The sequence below is a fragment of the Diorhabda carinulata genome, chromosome X (genome assembly GCF_026250575.1).
Source record: "Diorhabda carinulata isolate Delta chromosome X, icDioCari1.1, whole genome shotgun sequence".
Classification (NCBI taxonomy): domain Eukaryota; kingdom Metazoa; phylum Arthropoda; class Insecta; order Coleoptera; family Chrysomelidae; genus Diorhabda; species Diorhabda carinulata.
This window is the reverse complement of record NC_079472.1, coordinates 58,035,371-58,054,183: the sequence shown is the minus strand read 5'-3', so window position 1 is coordinate 58,054,183 and position 18,813 is coordinate 58,035,371. Positions and strand designations below refer to the sequence as shown.

General features: G+C 30.8%; 1 protein-coding gene across 9 annotated transcripts in view; it reads right to left on the bottom strand.

Annotated features, from left to right (window-relative positions):
• Window positions 1-4,164: 4,164 nt before the first annotated feature.
• Window positions 4,165-18,813, bottom strand: part of LOC130901548 (PRKCA-binding protein) — a 34,216-nt gene continuing 19,567 nt past the window's right edge. For all 9 annotated transcript variants that reach the window (XM_057813013.1, XM_057813012.1, XM_057813010.1 and 6 more), the window contains 5 exons: window positions 15,443-15,685; window positions 9,899-10,063; window positions 9,124-9,317; window positions 6,962-7,214; window positions 4,165-4,519 (listed from right to left, as the gene is read on the bottom strand). In XM_057813013.1, the coding sequence (XP_057668996.1) occupies window positions 4,265-4,519; window positions 6,962-7,214; window positions 9,124-9,317; window positions 9,899-10,063; window positions 15,443-15,685 (1,110 nt within the window). In that variant the 3' untranslated portion in view covers window positions 4,165-4,264. The remainder of the gene's footprint in view (window positions 4,520-6,961; window positions 7,215-9,123; window positions 9,318-9,898; window positions 10,064-15,442; window positions 15,686-18,813) is intronic.

Below are 18,813 nucleotides of genomic sequence, written 5' to 3'. Positions count from 1 at the left end.
TGAGTGTTTAACAGCTGCTTGTTTAGGACAATTATGACTATGATAGAAAAACGATTTTTCTCAAAATTTTGTATTTCCAATGGAATTACGGCTACGGGATCATTGAAAATGTAGAAGTAAGTATTAACTAAAGGTCGTGAGGTCATCATCCTCCTCCATTAAGGACAAGAACATCAAATAAATTGATTAGGCTCTTAATATCTTTTATAAATCGATTCTGCATATTTTAATCAATGATTTGGATATGAAACGCTTCTATACCTGAATGTTTTTTGGACAAGCAATTCATAGTTTTTTTAACACGTTAATGCGACCTCATATTCCAGTATGATTGTGACTGATTTTTTGGTCAAACATAAAACAAGGGTCATCGCTCAGTCAGTATATTCACGATTTGGTTCCCTCTGACTCCTTTATCTTCTCCAAACTGAAAAATCTTCTTCGGAAAACTCGCCATTAGACAGTTATCGAGGAGCATAAATACACACGGCACTCATACCAAATCAAGAAATAAAAAATAATGTTGGAAGGCGTATGTATAAAATTTCTTCGAAATATTCTTACCAGACAGTCTGATATAAGCAGTGGCGTCGTTTGGTGAGATCCATTTAATTAATAACAGTAGATCGGAAAGAGCTTTGGAAAAGTTGTGTTGAACTTGTTATCAAAGAAGATGAATATGTGGTATAAGTCTCTTTATAATCCTTCATAATTCAATTGAAGATGACTCTAGCTCAGACGAATGTGACTACCATGATTATTTATGAAGATACTTTGGAATTGATGTTTTTCATTTGTTGTCTTTGCAAAGAATTCATTTTTCTTTATGGTTTTTGCTTTGGAATTTCGTTTTCCAGAAAAAAACACGAATGAGGTACAAAAAAGGCTCAGTTCACGTCTGGTACCCTGTTTTAACCAAACGCCCTTACAGACAGGTACATATTACTCGTCTATTGTCGTTTTATACTTTAATATTCATTGTAGCAGGTTAACGAGGTATAAGACTGATAAGTTCCAAGTAGAACTACAAGTTATAATGATTAGATTGTCTTTTAACGAATAGTTTCACGGATTAGATACACATATTATTAAAAGTATTCATAAAAATCTTAAATTTATAAAATGAGGTATCTACACTTTTGGTAGATCTAACAAAATTGTCGGCAAGTGCTTCGCACTAGTTTTTATAATCTGCAATTGATATTTGAAGAACTATAACTATTTAAGTGACATTATTAGAGATAAGATTTTCAAGTTTTCAGCATCAAAAGTAGAGTAAAAGATATTTTCTAATTTTTTGATTTATTTGAAGTACGATATATTGTTATTTATATACAATGTGTTTTTCTGTTAAAATATTGTTAAAACTTCTATAAATATTAATTCCGAAAATCTTGTTTACAAAATTATTTAAGAGCTCTGAATCGATATTAACCCATTAACCGACGTAAATATTTGTACCTATTCTAATTTTTTCAACCTTGACATTTACAAATTATCAATAAGCGGTGTCAACAGGTTTGTATAAGTGAGAAAAAAAAATAGGAAATAAAACTATTACGAATTCGTACAAGTGTCATAAAAATTTTTATTCGAATGATTTCACTCAAAACAACCTTCAAGGAACAATTAATTTTGGATTGATTTTCATACTCATAAATGTTTTTTTAACGGGGTCGTTCAGCAGCAATTTGGTGCACGTGCACCGAAAAGTCTAGTCATTGTGAAACTTTTTATCAAGTAGGTACTGAGCCATGTAAAATATTTGTTAGCATGCGTTAAATAAGTGATTTAATTTTTTATAAATGGAGCAAAATGGATATTTTTATCAATTCTCCAATAATTTCGTCAGTAAAAGTATTGAGAAAAAGGTGTATTTGATAGTCGATATTGAAATTGTTTTATTGAAGTTTGAAAAAAAATTATATATCTAGCAAAAAAATTTAAATAAATAAAGTGGTTTTAATAATCTGATCACTAATCCCGTTGGATGGCAAACTATTAAGAACCCAGTAATTTAATACATTGATGGAACTTCAAGTGTCTAAGGGACACTAGGGATCACTGAACTATGACATTGGTTCCCATTAGGAACGGTCCATGTACTTTAAATCTCAACGCATATAATAATAACTAGAAATTAGGTAGGAAAATTTATGTTTCATCACAATTAGGTAATCCTAGAGGATACGTTAATGAAGGGTAAAATAAGGGACAGTTTTTATCACTTATATATACGATTAACATCCCATTAGGAGTGGTGAGATAATTCCGAATCAGTTTAGGATCGATTGAATGCGCGCTAAACTGATTGGGAATTCGACCTATGGTTCTAAACTTAGAGATTTTCCCCGCAAATTTAGGGCAAAATCGTCATTTGACATACCGTGAGATTGAGGCATACTTGGGCATTCGTTCCACTTGCATATATATCCAATATTGCATGAGCTATCAAAAAGATTTGTTCGTGTTGATTATTTCAAGACAATCAATGCGCGACCAACTTCGAAGCAAATAGGTCAATTCAGAATTTCTTTGTCAGAAGTGTGGAGAAAACAAATCGCAGAATTTTCCACCACGACAATGCGATCTATCACACACCAGTTCAAACAAAAACGTTTTTAAACATTTAAAACATCGAATTGATGTGTCATCAGTCATGAAACCTAATGATTTCTTCTCATTCCCGCAGATCAAAAATAAATTGCGAGGTCAAGGTTTTTCTACACGTGAAGAAGCGGTTGTTGTTGTTCAAATCACTTGTATCTAAATCGGAATAGAAAAAATGCTTTTGAAATTGGTTCAAAAGTGAATTGTTCGGAATGGAGAATGTTTTGAAAAACAAGAAAGCCATATTTAATTATAGTTACTTATCTTAAAACTTATGTAGCAACTCTTGTATTTAATGGTGGTGTTCAATTGATTGATTTGCCAGAAAAACGTTTTTTTTTGTCAAATAACCAGCACGGATAATGTGCTCGATAGGTAGTTGGCATTAACAAATTTGATAGTATGATCAGACAATTGTAATTTTTTTCAAATTAGAAAACCCTCATCTTCATACAGAGTCATTGCTTCAGAAGTTATTCGGGAACAATTTCAGTAAATGCAGAAGATACATTAATAGAAAAGCGCCATGGATGTTGGTAAATAAGTGCCTTGGCAGAAGATCGGAGATTCCATTGAAAATAAAATTAACGTTTCTCATAGAATCGTCGCTTCTATTGAAAAACCAGTCGAACTCTGATCTGAAATGGAGTCAGGAAATTAATATAACGGAGAAAGAATTTACTGAAGAGCATGAATGTGGGGAAAGTACATTCCTCACTTTTGTTTTTTCCACATTCGTGAAAATCAATCAATCAATCAATCGAATAATCTGAAGGGTCCACATTGAGTTGAAAGTCAATGCCAATTTGACAATCCTGGCATCTATGGTTAGTAGAGTAGAGTCAAGCTGAATAATCATTCATATCTGTATTTATTAGCGCAGGAAAATTATTCTTCAAATATCAATTTAATATATAAAATGAATACTCATAATTCAAATAAAAACACACAATTTATAGGCATTGGAAGTACCACCGAATCAAAGCTGAGTCTGGATTGTTGGAGGACAATCATTGAGCTAGCTGAAGATCGGGCTGGTTTTGATCGCTGGACATGAGAGAGTCGCGGGCAATAATATATCCAAAGAACTGGCTAACCTTTGAGCCACACTTCTATCTGGGTCCGAATTTGCAGTGGAAATCTCTAAGAATATTTTAAATCGTGGGAAAGGAAAAAAAACAAACATGCATGGATGCAGTTATAAGGCTGGAACAAGGCGAAACTTTCATAAGTGAGACAAACCTCTCAGACTGTGCATCAGAATACTGCAGCAAAATAGAGGCGAATTAACGATAAACAGCCGGCGCAACTATAATCACAGGAAAGAAAATCGGAGAAATTATCTAGTGGAAGAACCTTGCTCCAAGTCAAGGACACCTCGTTTTGTATTCTCAGTTTTAGTACGAATTTTAAGGAAAAATATATTTTATGCAGGACATCACTTCTACTTATTATCTTTGCATTACTATGGTTGAAGTTATCCACGAGCTTCCATATTTTTCTATTATTCAAAATTGGGGCAACTGTTTTTATTAGAAATGAGACATATAATGGTTTAGTTAAATATATTTATTAATTTGAATTTTTTGCAATTAAAATAATACAAAAAACTATTATTAATATATAATTACAATTTTTCTAGATTTCAATAAAATTAATCTAATCCTGATAGTAGTGGTTTATGTTGGGGACTGTCTAAACATAAAGAAGATAACAATGCCCAATTGTCCATATCGTCATAGTTCGGTTCATTTTGAATATCATTGGGAAGATCGGGCAAAAGAAGATCGGAATGATTGTTGTGATCATTTTTCTCGATAGGTTTTGAAAGATCCGATATCAATTGGTCATTGTTCATATTCAATATTTCTTCAGCTTCTTCTACTTCTCTATCATCTTCTTCATTTTCCTGAAATAAATTAATAACCATATAAATGTTATTGGCTATGTAATAAGTAAATTCGACAGAAGTATACAAGAACTTTAACACAGTAAAACATTGTTTCATAGGTTCCTAAGTAACATATATAAAATTCAGTTTTTAAACTATAACTGAATAATAGTTTAGGCCCGTCTGGCAGAGGGTAGTAACCGTAATAAATATCATATGGATATGGATAAGATGATTCGTAAAGTTCTTATGAAGAAAATATAGAAATTGGATTATTTTCGTTGTTTTAGGGACAACCAAAATCATTCTGATACTTAATTATTGTCATACGTCGTATATAAAATAAAGAAACCTCTGGTGTGTGAAAAGGTTACATAATTTAACCTCAATTAGTGCGTCAAATAGGCAGCTCATTGAATTCAGAATCGTTATACATTTCTCGTAAAATCATAAATAGAACGTTTTCAGATTCAACCAATTCATAAACTTTATGAATTAATAAAGATTTATTTTGATGTTTGCCGACAATTAAACCCCGGAAAAAGTGTCTGGCTTTTTGTAGATAATTTTTTTTATATTTATTAAGACGCTATCAAATTTGCAGCGTGAATCAAACACTTCGAATGGTATTTTAGAAAAATCAACTTTGGGGTGGATTTATTAAATATAAGCCCCCTCAAAAGTTTTTGACTATATAGTTGTATTTTTAAAATTACCTAAACTTTCAATTACTGGTTGTTGGTTGTTGAATCAAGAACTTTTTTTGGGTCATATTTTTTTACACTTTTTTTTTAGGATGCGCACTACCTGGTGTCCCAAGGTGGGTCAAGCCAACACAGGTATATCTGCTTTTCAATCCAATAGATTTTAAATGAAAAAATTTCAAGGTGCATCAAACACTTCATGAAACGTGCGTTACTAGCTCTCCGACGAATACTAGAACCGATATATACTATAAAAAATTACCTGGTCCGTACCCTGGACTGCAAAGACGAGGTTCACCACGAATTCATTTCAAAAGGGTACAACTTAAATATTTTGAGAAATAATTAGTCCTAAACGACTGGATTTGTGGAAAAAGATTTCATGGATTATTCTCCACGATAATGGGCGCTCAAATTCCTGCAAAATTGTGACTGATTTTCTGGCCAAACAAATTTTGGCTTCCTCTTTTCAAAACTCAAAATACGTCTTCGGGTAATGTGCTATAAAAAGTAAGTTGCTGAAGGCTGTCCCAGCCGAGGTTTACAAGTGTATGAAAAATTGGATTCCGAGTTGGTATATTTGGATACGATCTTTTTAACTAAAATATTTTCAAAGATAGCCGACTTTCGGTTCTACCGGAAGTCGACTGTAACTTTGTCATTTTAAATAGAATACCCTATATATTAATACATTTTTGAAATATACGTAAAATTTCAGTATACTTTTGTCTAAAAACTTTTTTCGAAAAATGCATATTTTTTGAGTTATTAATTTTTTTGTAAAAAATTTGGCCGTTGCAGACCCTTATTTGACCTAATACGGATGCCCTTGAAGATATAAAAATGGTTTCTCTTTAGTTGCTTTAAGCAAGGTCAGACGTATTTGAATCTATGTTGAAAAATTTTTCATTTTATACAGGGTGTGTATAAAAAGTGCTCAAATTTAACTTCATAAATATCAAATTTCTTCATTTTTTTCAACCGATTTTTTCTATTTTAATACACTCAGGGGTAAAAAATAGGGCAAGTTCATGTATACTTTCCTATACCTAAACCTTAACGTTATCCAGATATTGATTGTTTTCTTTAAATTTTTAGAGATGCAGGTGTGGTGTAAATTTTATTTTGACCGGTTGATACAAGCACTAATAAATAAAATCTTCATCTTTCAATGCTTGTAAAAAAATCAAATCGAATTGTATTTACTAATCCTTATTTTTTACACCTGAATAGATTAAAAAAATGAAGAAATTTGATATTTATGAAGTTAAGCTTTGAACACTTTTTATACACACCCTGTATAAAATGAAACATTTTTCAGCATAGATTCAAATATGTCTAACCTTGCTGAAAGCAACTAAACAGAAACCATTCTCATATCTCTGAGGGTATCTCGTAAAAAAATAATTTATAAGCAACGGTCTCAAATTTTTTACAAAAAACTTGATAACTCAAAAAGTATGAACTGTTCGAAAAAAGTTTTTAAACAAAAATATACTAAAATTTTACGTACATTTTAAAAAAGTATGTTCTATTCAAAATAACAAAGTTACAGGCCATTTCTGAAAATATTTTAGTTAAAAATACCATATCCGAAAACCCAAACGTAGAAATTTTCAGTATTTTGCCATATACAGATAGTTTTATCTCGTCTTGTGACACCCTGTATAACAGATTCTTAGCTTGTGGATTTTCCAATTTTTTCCAAATGCAGATAAATTATAAGAAATGTCATCAATGTTCATCATTAACTCACCTGTGGTAATGGAGTTGTCGATTTATATTGGAAAGCAGTATTAGTTAAATCCACTTCTACGGGAAACAAAGCTGGTCCTTCGAAAAGTTGTAATGTTTTAGTATGTAGCTCTGCTAGGCCGTTAATTATTTTAACCAAATGACCGCCTAGAGATTGTATATGTTTGTTGTCTAGCAATTCCATTTTTACCAATACATCTGCTCTCAATTTCGCAAACCTACTTCGTGCTAATTGACGACATCGAAGAATCAATCTACAAATTACGTATTAATAAGATTCAAGAGAACTCGTAGCAGACATTCGGTTGTAATAGCGCTGGAATACGAATAGAAATGCCCATACTAGAAGATATATGAAGAAAGCATTTGTTTTATAATTTTGTTTTAGTATTTTCTTTCCATCTAAACAGTAGAAACTCGATTATCCGGCTCGCAGTTATACGGATTCGCGATTATCCGGACTATCAACTGCGACCAATTAAATAATTAGTAATATTGCGCCAAGTTACAAAATGTTTAACATTATATACTAAAAGTCGAATTTATGCAAGTGAGAACCAGTCGGAACTGGTATTATCCCGCCCGCGCCCCACGGGATCGCAGCCCCGCGCGTTTCGTTATTGTTTTAGTTAGTTACTTCGCTCTGATGTACGTGTCGCGGCCTTTTTCGTCGTCGGATTGCACGGCCTCCAGCTTCTGATATGTTTTATAAGCTGACGCGTATTCTTGTCGATTTCTGTGTTATTTGGCGCCTTTACTGTTTAGAATTTGCTCTGACTTGGTGGAATTCACGTCGTTTACTTGTCTTGCCAGTGATTGCAGTTTAGGATTTATACTGACTCTCTTTATTGACATCATTTGGATTCTGTATTATGTTTAGAATGGGAAATTAGGAAGAAGAGCAGGAAAAGTTGAAAAAGTTATGTTATAAGATGTTTTATCAGTTAGTGAAGACGATTTTTCGCCCGATGTGAGTGAATATGAATCATCGGATTTATCTAGTTCAGAAGAGGATCCCGAAAGGACAAGGAAAGAAATTAGATTTTCCATTTCACCGAAAGTTGCAGTTCAAACAGTGAGTGTTTCAAGAACTTCAGCAACGCGTGTAGTTTTTATAGAAGTATCCAGTTCCGCTTCTAAATTCTCAATCACTTCCACCGCCAGCTGATACTGTAAATTTAGATCATATTATAGAAGAATTTATACGAAGAAATCTTAACTGAATAAAATGCAAACGAAGGAGAACTACCGTCAAATTTTTAGAGAGAGAAATTGGAAAAATTAAAATTAAATTTTTCCCTCTTAATGATACAACCAATGGATCGAAGTATTATTGAAACGACTTTTACGTAGATTGTTAACTGTTGATGAGGATGATGTAGAGGTCGTTTTATCATTTTTTAAAGAGAATAAATATAAAGCAGTGTTGTTACAGGGTTGTAAATGCGCGGGATTTGATTGAAAGGAAAACTTTAAACAAGGCTTTGAATAGGTACTTAATCGGAAGAATGAAAATTCAATAACCAATACGGATGATTTTATTTTGGAGGATTTGATTTGGTTAATATTAAAGATACAAATATGCCAGGATTGTTATTATGATGATTTAAAAATGGGTCACTTGTGACAGTGATGATCACAAGGCTTTCCGATTATGTCGTTTGATGAAATCGTAGAAAACATATTGCAGATAAATGAACAGCAGGAGATACAAGAAGATGACACAGAAGAAAATCTAAACGTGGACCATCTCATGATGAAGCACTTCAGGCTCTGGAAACAGTTTTTAAATTGTTTGAAAAACAAACAGAGAGTGATGCTACAGCTGAAACGAAGTCGTGATATAACAGCAACGGAGAGAAAAAGTAGTTAACGTCAAATGAATGCCAATTACCAAATATTTTAAACCAAATTAAACTTATTATCAAATTATTACTATTTTTGATCAATAATATTATTATTTATTGATTAATATAACTATTATTATACTTATTTTATTTCACAGAACCTGCTTTTCTTCATACATTCGATTATCCGGACTTTCGATTATCCGAAATTAGTCCGGTTAATCGAGTTTCGACTGTACAATTTCTTGACTTTGTTTCTTAGTACTTTCATCAAAAGTATGTATTACAATAATTAAAATAATTCATAATCCCTCACCTATATTCGTAATTTCCAGTTTCCACTCTATATAACGGTTCTTGTAAAGCTGCATAACTACATTCTTCGTCGTCCATTTCTTTTACTTTCAAGCAATACGCCAAATATTCAAATTTGGCATCTGCGTATTTTTTCACTGTGAGTCTTGTATCTGGAATGGCTTTGTACAAATATGTTCCGACATCTGATAGTACCTGCAACAATTCTATCGTCATATTCTTTATAATTATTATAAAAAAAGATAATTTTAAGATTTGGGTATGTATATGGATATGGGTACTTTGACATCGTAGCGAGTCGTCGTTTAAGATCATATTTGCAAGATTACATTAAGAAAGTCTTCAAAATAGGTGTTTACAATTGACCAGTTCTTATTATTCGTCAAAATCCTGAGAAAACTACAGGATACCACGTTAAATTATGAAAACATGATTGGATATTTGATTATTTCTTCACATATCTTGATAAATAAGAAATTTTGAAAATATATACATCAACAACTAGGTACAAAATCGAAAGGTGTACTGACTTGTTGGCAGAATAAGTCTATAAAAAATACTGAAGAAGATCCTTATGATACAGGTAATAGAAATCAATTACTTATTTACACAAATATGTGATCTGAGGACCTTAAAGTATAAGTATCATATGAGGATGTCGATAAACAATTGATTATTATATTTTTATCGGAGGAAGCCAAGTGAATATCACAAAATAAGAAGTAGTTAAATACTCTTAAATGATGGAGAATCAAAAGATGTGACATGATACGTACCGGTTTCACTTTCTTAACCATCTCTAAACCAACTTTTTCGATGTTTCTATGTTGTTCTCCAAATAATCTGAATGCTTCACTAGCACGAGCTTGAGGCTCCCTTACGGCTATACCGGAAAATACATCACCCATAGCTTTAATGGCCTGCTGTAAATCCATTTGGGCCTGGAAATATAATAAGGTTGCTTAGAAGCTTAGAAAAAAGAACAAGGTTTTTTTTTAGTTCTTATAATCACAAGAATTCAATTAAAGGTGTCCCAATTACTTTTCTTTCTTGTAGAATTGGTGTGGTTTTTATGTGGTGGATATATATATATATATATATATATATATATATATATATATATATATATATATATATATATATATATATATATATATAGTATGGTGTTAGGAGGTATTTTCCTCTTATCCATGTACGAATTTCCACCATTTTTTTTGCTTTTTCTTGTGCATCATTCCACGTAAGATTTCTCTCTTTCAAGAATTTTGAGATTGTCTTATCCCAGGTATCCCTCTTTTTCTATTGTTCTCTGGTCTTGCCCCTGCCATACTTGTTTTACTTCTCTGGTATTCTTCATTCTGTGGAAGTGCCTCCACCAGCCTCCACTCTTTTTTATAACATCCAATACAGACTCTACTTTTAACACAGCTCTTACTGTCTCGTTTCTAATACGATCATTCCTGGTTATCCTTTTCACTCGTCTTAGATATTTCATCTCCGTTGGCTGTATCTTACTCTACTGTCTGGCGTTTATGACCCATGTCTCGCATCCGTATGTGAGTATTGGTCTGTATATGAAGTGCTACACTTTCATTTTTGTTGTCCTAGATATTTCCTTTCTGTTGATAAATTTGTTATTCATTGTATAATAACATTTAATGACTTTGTCAATTCGTGAAATGATTTCTAATTCCTGCCTGCCAGTATTTTCAATTATAACTCCTAAAATGTGGTGGAAATAATCATTATTAATACTCATCAAAACTCAAACTCTTCAGAAATTTATTATTCTGTAGATTGCATGTGGAATTGGAAGAAATACGTATTCATATTATATATTTTATAGCTATGTCAGTGAAACAAACACTTTTAGTTTGTCCACAACTGTTGTATAATGTACTAATTATACGTCTACTTGACGACCTTAATAATACACAGATGTCAGATGCTTTCTTGATTTAGTTATATTAATTATATTGTTTCTAAACAACAAATAAGTTCTAAAAATTTTAGCATGTGAAGCTATACTAAATATTTTCAATTTAGTTTTGTACACATAAGAAAAACAAAAAATTCCCAGACCGAATTCGAAACCTACACGGGAAGGCATGGAATATTCATAATGAGCTGTCAGCGACATGAATGTGTTTAACGTCTATCTGTTTCTCAACGTACCATGGTTTGTGAAACAATTTATAAATTGAAATTGCTTTTGAATAAAAATAAATTTGACTCAAAACTGTCAACTTTATTTTGTGTTCAGATTTCTCAGTGTTTCAATATTTTATGTTTGAAAACCAACTAGAAATGAATATAAAAAACGAAAGTAACTGTTCTTTCACACCATCAGAAATTAGAGAAGCTCCTGAAGTTGCCTAATCAAATTTATTGCCGGAAAGGAAAAGGAAAGTATATAATATGGTGTATTCATTTTCAACTGGTAACAGGGGTTATTAATAACTATGAATAAATACTGTTTAGATAATAGTCGTAGATAAAATATAGTATTCTACTCGCGTATAATGAGTTATTATTCACTAGGTGTTTCATTCCACTAGCTAGCACTCGTGACAGTAAACTTCTCCTCGTGAATAATGTACTATTATAACAGATATAACAGAAACTATATATAAAAAAAGGATTTAGAAATGATCAGAGAAAAACTGATACCCAATAAGAATCAAATATTCGTATTATTGAATATTAGAATATTCAAAGATTCCATTCCATATTAGTTTTGACATATACACATTTTGTTTACAAAGCTAACAGTGAAGAAATTTGTTGTACTTATAGAAATAAAACACGAGGTTAATGGTAGAGATAAAGAATAGGGACAAGGTTGATGTACTCGTTGCTTGATACCTATGGTAGCGGAGACCATGAGAATAAATGGGAATTTACTCGTACTTTTGCATGAACAGTTATTGATAGGTAGTATAGTTCTTCAAATATCAATTTCAGAAGACAGTTGTGCAAACAAATGCAAACAAAATCCAGCAACAAACAAAAATCAAACATCTAACAAACCGTCAGTCCACGTGGACTCATTATCTCAATTGTTTACCAATGTAAACATCAAATAGTAAACATCAATGCATTTCTATTAGCCGAAGCTGTATGTATGTATACAATTTCTTCGAAATATTCCTATCAGAGAGTCTGCGATAAGCAGATTTTATACATAGGACAATTTATAGTTTATGTAAAGAGAACAGAGTTGCGCCATTAGAAATAATACAGCCAAAGGTAGCAAAGTACTCAGAATACAATTATACCAGTTAAGAAACTTGGCGTTCATAGTCAAGGATAGTTTTATGGCGATTATTTGCGTCAGATAAAAGACTACCGAAGTTCTAATAGACGAATGGGGTATAAAAAGGTCTCAGTTCACGTCTGGTACCCTGTTTAAACCAAACTCCCTTACAGGCAAAAACATTTTACTCGTCTATTTACGTTTTTTAATTTAATACTACAATTTAGTGAAATTGTAAAAATAACGGCTTATAATGCCGTCCAATTTAAAATGATTCGATTGCCTTTTAACGAATACTTTCCCGCATAAGGTAGATCAAACAAAATTGTCAGCAAGTGTTTTTACAATCTGCAATTGATATTGGAAGATCTATATCTTACTACTCTAGTCAACAAGTTCGAAAATGTGAAATGTAGAGATTAAGATCCTAAAAATATAAGCGATCGGAAACACCTCTAGAAAAATATTTTTGAAGGGCTTTGGTGTGAAAAAAAATGAAATTGGTATTAACAAAATACGAGGGAAAAAAATGGTATCTAATTTTTCGTTAATAACTCAAAAAATATTAATATTTGAGCAATTTTGAAACAAGCTTGTTGAAGAGAAAGAAATATCCGACAAAAAAGTTTTGATTCCCGGAACTCTATCTCACATTTGCATTTTTGTATGTACTATTGGTAAATATTTGTTCATAACAAATTGTTAAGCTAATAACAATTAAATAATCGATAAATTTTTTTTGCAAAACTATTTAAAGGTGTAAATTATGATTCTTAGAAGCAAAATTATTTCTCAACTATTTATTTGAACAATCGATAAAAAAATCTAATGAAGAATTAAAAATTAAAATTACGAAAAAATTTTTTCTAAGAAATCATGTTTTTCAGTGGATAACAAAATAGTAAAAAAAATTTTCAATTTCTCTATGGGTTTAAAACCATTTTATAAAGAAACTAAGAAAAAAATGTAAACCCATGTAAATTATTGCCATTGTTCATTGGCATAGTTAAATCTTAGTTGAAAAAAAATCATCAACATTATTTAGGTATTTAATTAACATATTAATAATCTTTTATGAAAATTTATCGCAGGATCTTATGAAGTATGTGTATCAAAAGGGCTCCACGAAGTTTCAAATTCACAGGACAATTATTTATACATTTTATTCCATTATTTATGTCAACGGATATTGGCTGTGTTAGTTAACAATTGAATTATTTTTTCAAGTGTTAAGACGATAGTAGAATTTTCTCAAATTTTGAAAATGACATTTTATGTTATAAAAAAGTTATTTTTTCCTCTATTTTCAACAACAAATCAAAATTTTAAATAATGGAGATAGATTCCGAAAGTTGGAACTTTTTTATCGGAAATTTTCTCCTCTTAAACAAGCTTTTTCCTAAATTGGTCAAATATGAATATTTTCCGAAAAACGAAATATTTTATTCATCCTGCACCAGAATCCTTCAAAACCATTTTTCTAGAGTTGATTTTGAATCGAATGAGTTATAGATCATATTTTCAGGATATTTATCTCTATTTGTACGTATCTGATCGAAAATGAATAGATGTAGCAAGTTCAAACTATGTGTAAAGATTCAGTTCTACAACGATTCAACATCCTTTCAGTTCAGATTTTAATACAGTTAAGCATAATTTACAACGTTACATTTACTTGCTTCATAAACTATTCACTTTTTTTCTCAAGTAAATATTTAACTAAACCAATAATCCAACTAAAACATATTGCCAAAAATATGTATATTCCTTATCTTCTGAAATTGTTGAAGTACTAAAAGAATTTTGATATATGTTTTTTTTTTCCTAAAAACCGTTCAAATTCTCTTTTTTTGCTTAATTTTCTTTTGCTATTCACAGCAATAAATATTTGGAAAAGTGATTAGTTACGTAATTATTTGGAGCAATCTGTATTCTTCGACGCGCAGCATTTGATGATGTCAATAAAACATTAAAACGCCGATAACCTGAATGATGTAGAACGGAATTACAAAAATAAATATCATTCATAATATTATGGTCTTATATAAATTAGCATGACGTATCCAACTTTCAATTTCAAGAATAAATCATTTATTAAAAAAAAACAGTTTTGGTTATAATTGAATATTATCAGGTCAGGAATTATGAAATTAACGTATGTATTAATGAATTTTTAATTTAAATTTTGTAATATTTGTGTGAATTTGTGATATATTCCGAGATAGCGTGTTTGATAAAAAGTATACTAGAGAATTCGACAGACGTTGTCTTCTACACACATCTTAAATTCAAAAAAATATCTAACGTCATTACATATCACAATTCGACCAATGGACAGCGTGTGAGTATGTGTATTCTATGAGGGAAGTTAAATTTAGAGGCTATGTGAATAAAAAAATTAAACTTGTTGAAACTCAAACTGTTTTATAACATGTGTATTTATTAAACTGTACAAAACCTTAATTTATGGTAATGCCATTGGATGTGAAATATTTTTGGTTTTGAGGGGTATAGACAAATAAATTTGATGGTTTTCTAACTCTGGAACACGTAAAATATAATTGACCGTGAGCAAAGCATGGATTTTCTAGATCTAGGCCACAAATCCTCATTGTTTGACCTGGTGATTTATTTATAGTCATAGCAAATGCCAAGCGGATTGGAAATGAATCGTATAGGTGAATCTGAATGAATCATTGGGATCCGTGGTAGAAGTACAACTTCGCTTTGAAATTTTCCACTTGTAATAGTGGCTTCAAGAATGTTACCCATGATTTTTTTACTGCGTGCCATTACACAATTTCGGAGCCTTCAAATTTCAAAATTCTACAGGATAGTTAACTACTAAATAACATGACAGAAAATATTTATTTATCCCCTTTAGTTTTTTATGTTTTTCAAAGTTATTTGTAGTAGAGGTAAAAAAATTGTAACAAATACACTTAAAATAATTGAAATGCTTTTTCTTCCTAATTTTACAAGAGATTTGTTAGGGTATAAATCTCATAAGACAAGTATTGATATGTATAGCTAATATTGTTTTCATATCTCATACGTAACTTACTTGTAACATCCTTTTGCAGTGTTCCACTAGCCCTCTATACATAACTTCGGTGTCCTGTAACTCCTGCATTTTCTTTACCAAAGTATCATTGCATAAAATTGCTCTCGAAAGTCCCAGAGCGTCAGCAGTAGAAGAACTCATATTTTCTACTAATCGGTGCTTCATTTTCTTTAGAACGATATCCAAACTTTTGCCTTGTCCAGGATCAGCGTGCAATTTATTGTAGTTAATGATAACTTCATCCTAAATATAGTGAATATAGATAAATATGAATATTTCATATGTTTGGTACTCTAATTTATCAAAATTAATGGATTTTTCATAACAAACTACATTTTAAAATATGATAAGTTCTAGTTATAGACTTCTTAGATTTAATGTCGATTAACGAAAACAGATTAAGCAATAGCTTTGGACTCGAAAATAGATATGAGATAGATCAATAGATTCGATCCTTACAAACGTATTCAAAGTATGAAATGAAAGTAATGAAACTGACAACTACCGCTTCAAATTGTTTTTGTTGAGTGTTACAAAATCTGTCATCATAATTTCCAGCCAAGTTCTATATTAGACTTTTGAAAAGTAAATATAGAAAAAATTAAAGAAACGTTGATCTTGTGAGGAATCAGATCAGTCGTTTAATAATAAGGTTGATGTGTGAACAGTTAAATTCAAAGATTGAACATACATATAACATATTAAACGAAACGATTTGGACGTTCAAAAGATAGACCTATCCATTGATCTACTCGAGTAGATTGTGCATAAATTTGAATCCCAGTTCGAGTCCTTACGACTTCTTCTGTTACATATGTCAATAGAATGTTATTTTGGAACTTTACGAGCCAATCAAATTTCTTTCTTCGAAGTTACAACAGTTGAGGAGTTCTATCACTGCTGGCAAGAAATGGTTCAACGATTCCTCCGGTATATCACTGCACACAGGCACTACATTGAAGGGGAGAACAAATTAATAAATAATTTTTTACTATTATTATAAATAACATACAATTGTTCGAATCGTTTGCCATTACAAATCTATTTTTGATCTAAAAAGTATTTTCCTATTATAGTAGTAGATAATATGATGAGAGTGAGTAGTTTTTATGTTATTATCATTCAAAAAAAATTGGAATTTCAAAAAAAACGCTATATAATGCTCTCTCTTTATAAAAAAAGTGTACAACGCATTACGGACTTGGAAATAAATTTGTGCTGTTTTCCGTGCATAGAGTTGTGTTCAGACGTCTTTTAACTTAAAAATCCGATGAAATATTGCCACTGCTCGACATAGATGGGAATGTAAAATGTCAAAACATCGGGGATGCACTGGGTAGCAATCATCAAATGATTTCGAATCATTTGAAAATAGTTGGATATACAATAAAAATTCGAGGAAATTCAAAACTAGCGCCCGGTGTTAGTCAATTTTAATGCTGCCATAAAATTTAAAGTCTGAATATATGTTTCATATATATAGAGTTAATATGGGCGAACTTAAAATCAAAATTACGAAGATGTATTCAGTCTCCAGAACTGAATAAAGACGTTTTATGGAACTCGTAAAGAAAGTTCTAGCAGCAGGAGCTTTGGAAAAACTGTGTTGAATATGTTATCAAAGAAGAAGAGGAGTATGTGGTATCATCCTCTTTACAACCCTTCATAATTCAATCAAATGATGACTCTAGTTCAGACGATTCTGACTACAATTATTATTTATAAAGATACTCTAGAATTAAAATGATTTTTTTTCTTCTGATTTATTTGCAAAGAATTTATTTTCCTTCATGGCTTTTGATTTGAAATTTAAATTTCGTTTTCCATAAAAAAACGAATGGGGTACAAAAATGACTCAGTTTATGTCTGGTACCCTGTTTAAACCAAACGCCCTTACTCTGTCTAAATAACGGCTTATAATGCCGTCCAATTTATAATGATTCGATTGTTTTCTAACAAATACTTTCTCGCATAAGGTATACATATTTCTTAAAGTATTAATTAAAATAATAAATTTATAAAATGAGGTATCTACGCCTACAAAATTATCGGCAAGGGTTTTTATAATCTGCAATTGATATTGTAAGAACTATACTACTATACAATACAAATTATGTGGAGTGTGACGAGGACAAAAACTGTAAAAAATTTCAGCTCCGTAGCTTAATAATAAAATTTTTTATAGCACAACTCCCGTTTATATATCGAATCACCCTCATAATAGATATATTGGAAGTTTACATCATTGAAGAAGTCAAAAATATTTTTTCTCATCATCCGTGCTAGTTTTTCTAACACGCTCAAAGATCATGATAGTAGTTTTAAATAAAAGCAATAATTTCAATTGTTTCTCAGATGACGACCACAATTTATTATGCTATTTGCGACATTCAAACAACATATTGAAAGTTATTTCAATCAGGATCGAAATTACGAGTTTATTTTTAGAAAATGTTCTATTTTTAAATTTGTTTGTGCAAGATAAAAATGTATCTTTGGTGTCAATTCAATATTTATTAATGACAGTAATCATTTGAAATCTCATCGATTTATTTATATGGAAAGGGAATGAAAACGATAGTATTCTAAATATATTCTGGACACGTCAATTGTGCATAGTTTGTTCAGAATATGTTCTGTACATAAATTCCTTCATGAACGATTGATAAACATCTATAATTATAATTTGAATTGAAAACTAGTTAGAAAAATAAAATGTATATAATTAACTGGCTGAATGTTTATTCTTGAAATTTGTGTAAAGTCAATTACCACGTTTTTTAAATATAATTAAGAAGAAAACCATATAAGTTAGAGGTAAATATAACAAAAACGATGAATGCACATGCGCCAGATTAATCCTTGTCCGAGGACGTATTCAGAACATGTTCGGAACTAGAAATATGTGTTCAGGATTTTTAAAATGTTTTATTAGCACCGCGAATGCAGAATTCTTTCCCTGCACACAAATCTGGTGACAGAACATGTTCGGGATATCTACAGCGAACAAAGCTATTATTGATATAATATTGATTGATAATAGTACATATCAAAATTTGTAACTATCTGATTGAAATGTAATTTTTTTATTGAATTACGGTTTTTGAACTTATTAGAAAAAGTTTATGATAAAATAAATTAATATAAGAGTTTAATATCATTTATCTGACGTTTATCTTCCAGGAACATTAAACGTAAGTTTACAGAGGCCATAAATAAAGATCGCTATAAAGTAAAGTTTTAAAGTCTTGATAATAAAGCTATTAGTTTTTTCGACGTATAATTAATATTTTAGTCGAGTATTTATACTGCAAGACATTTTAAATTGGGTGGTTTTCAAGAAAATGTTATTACAATAATACAATTTTACC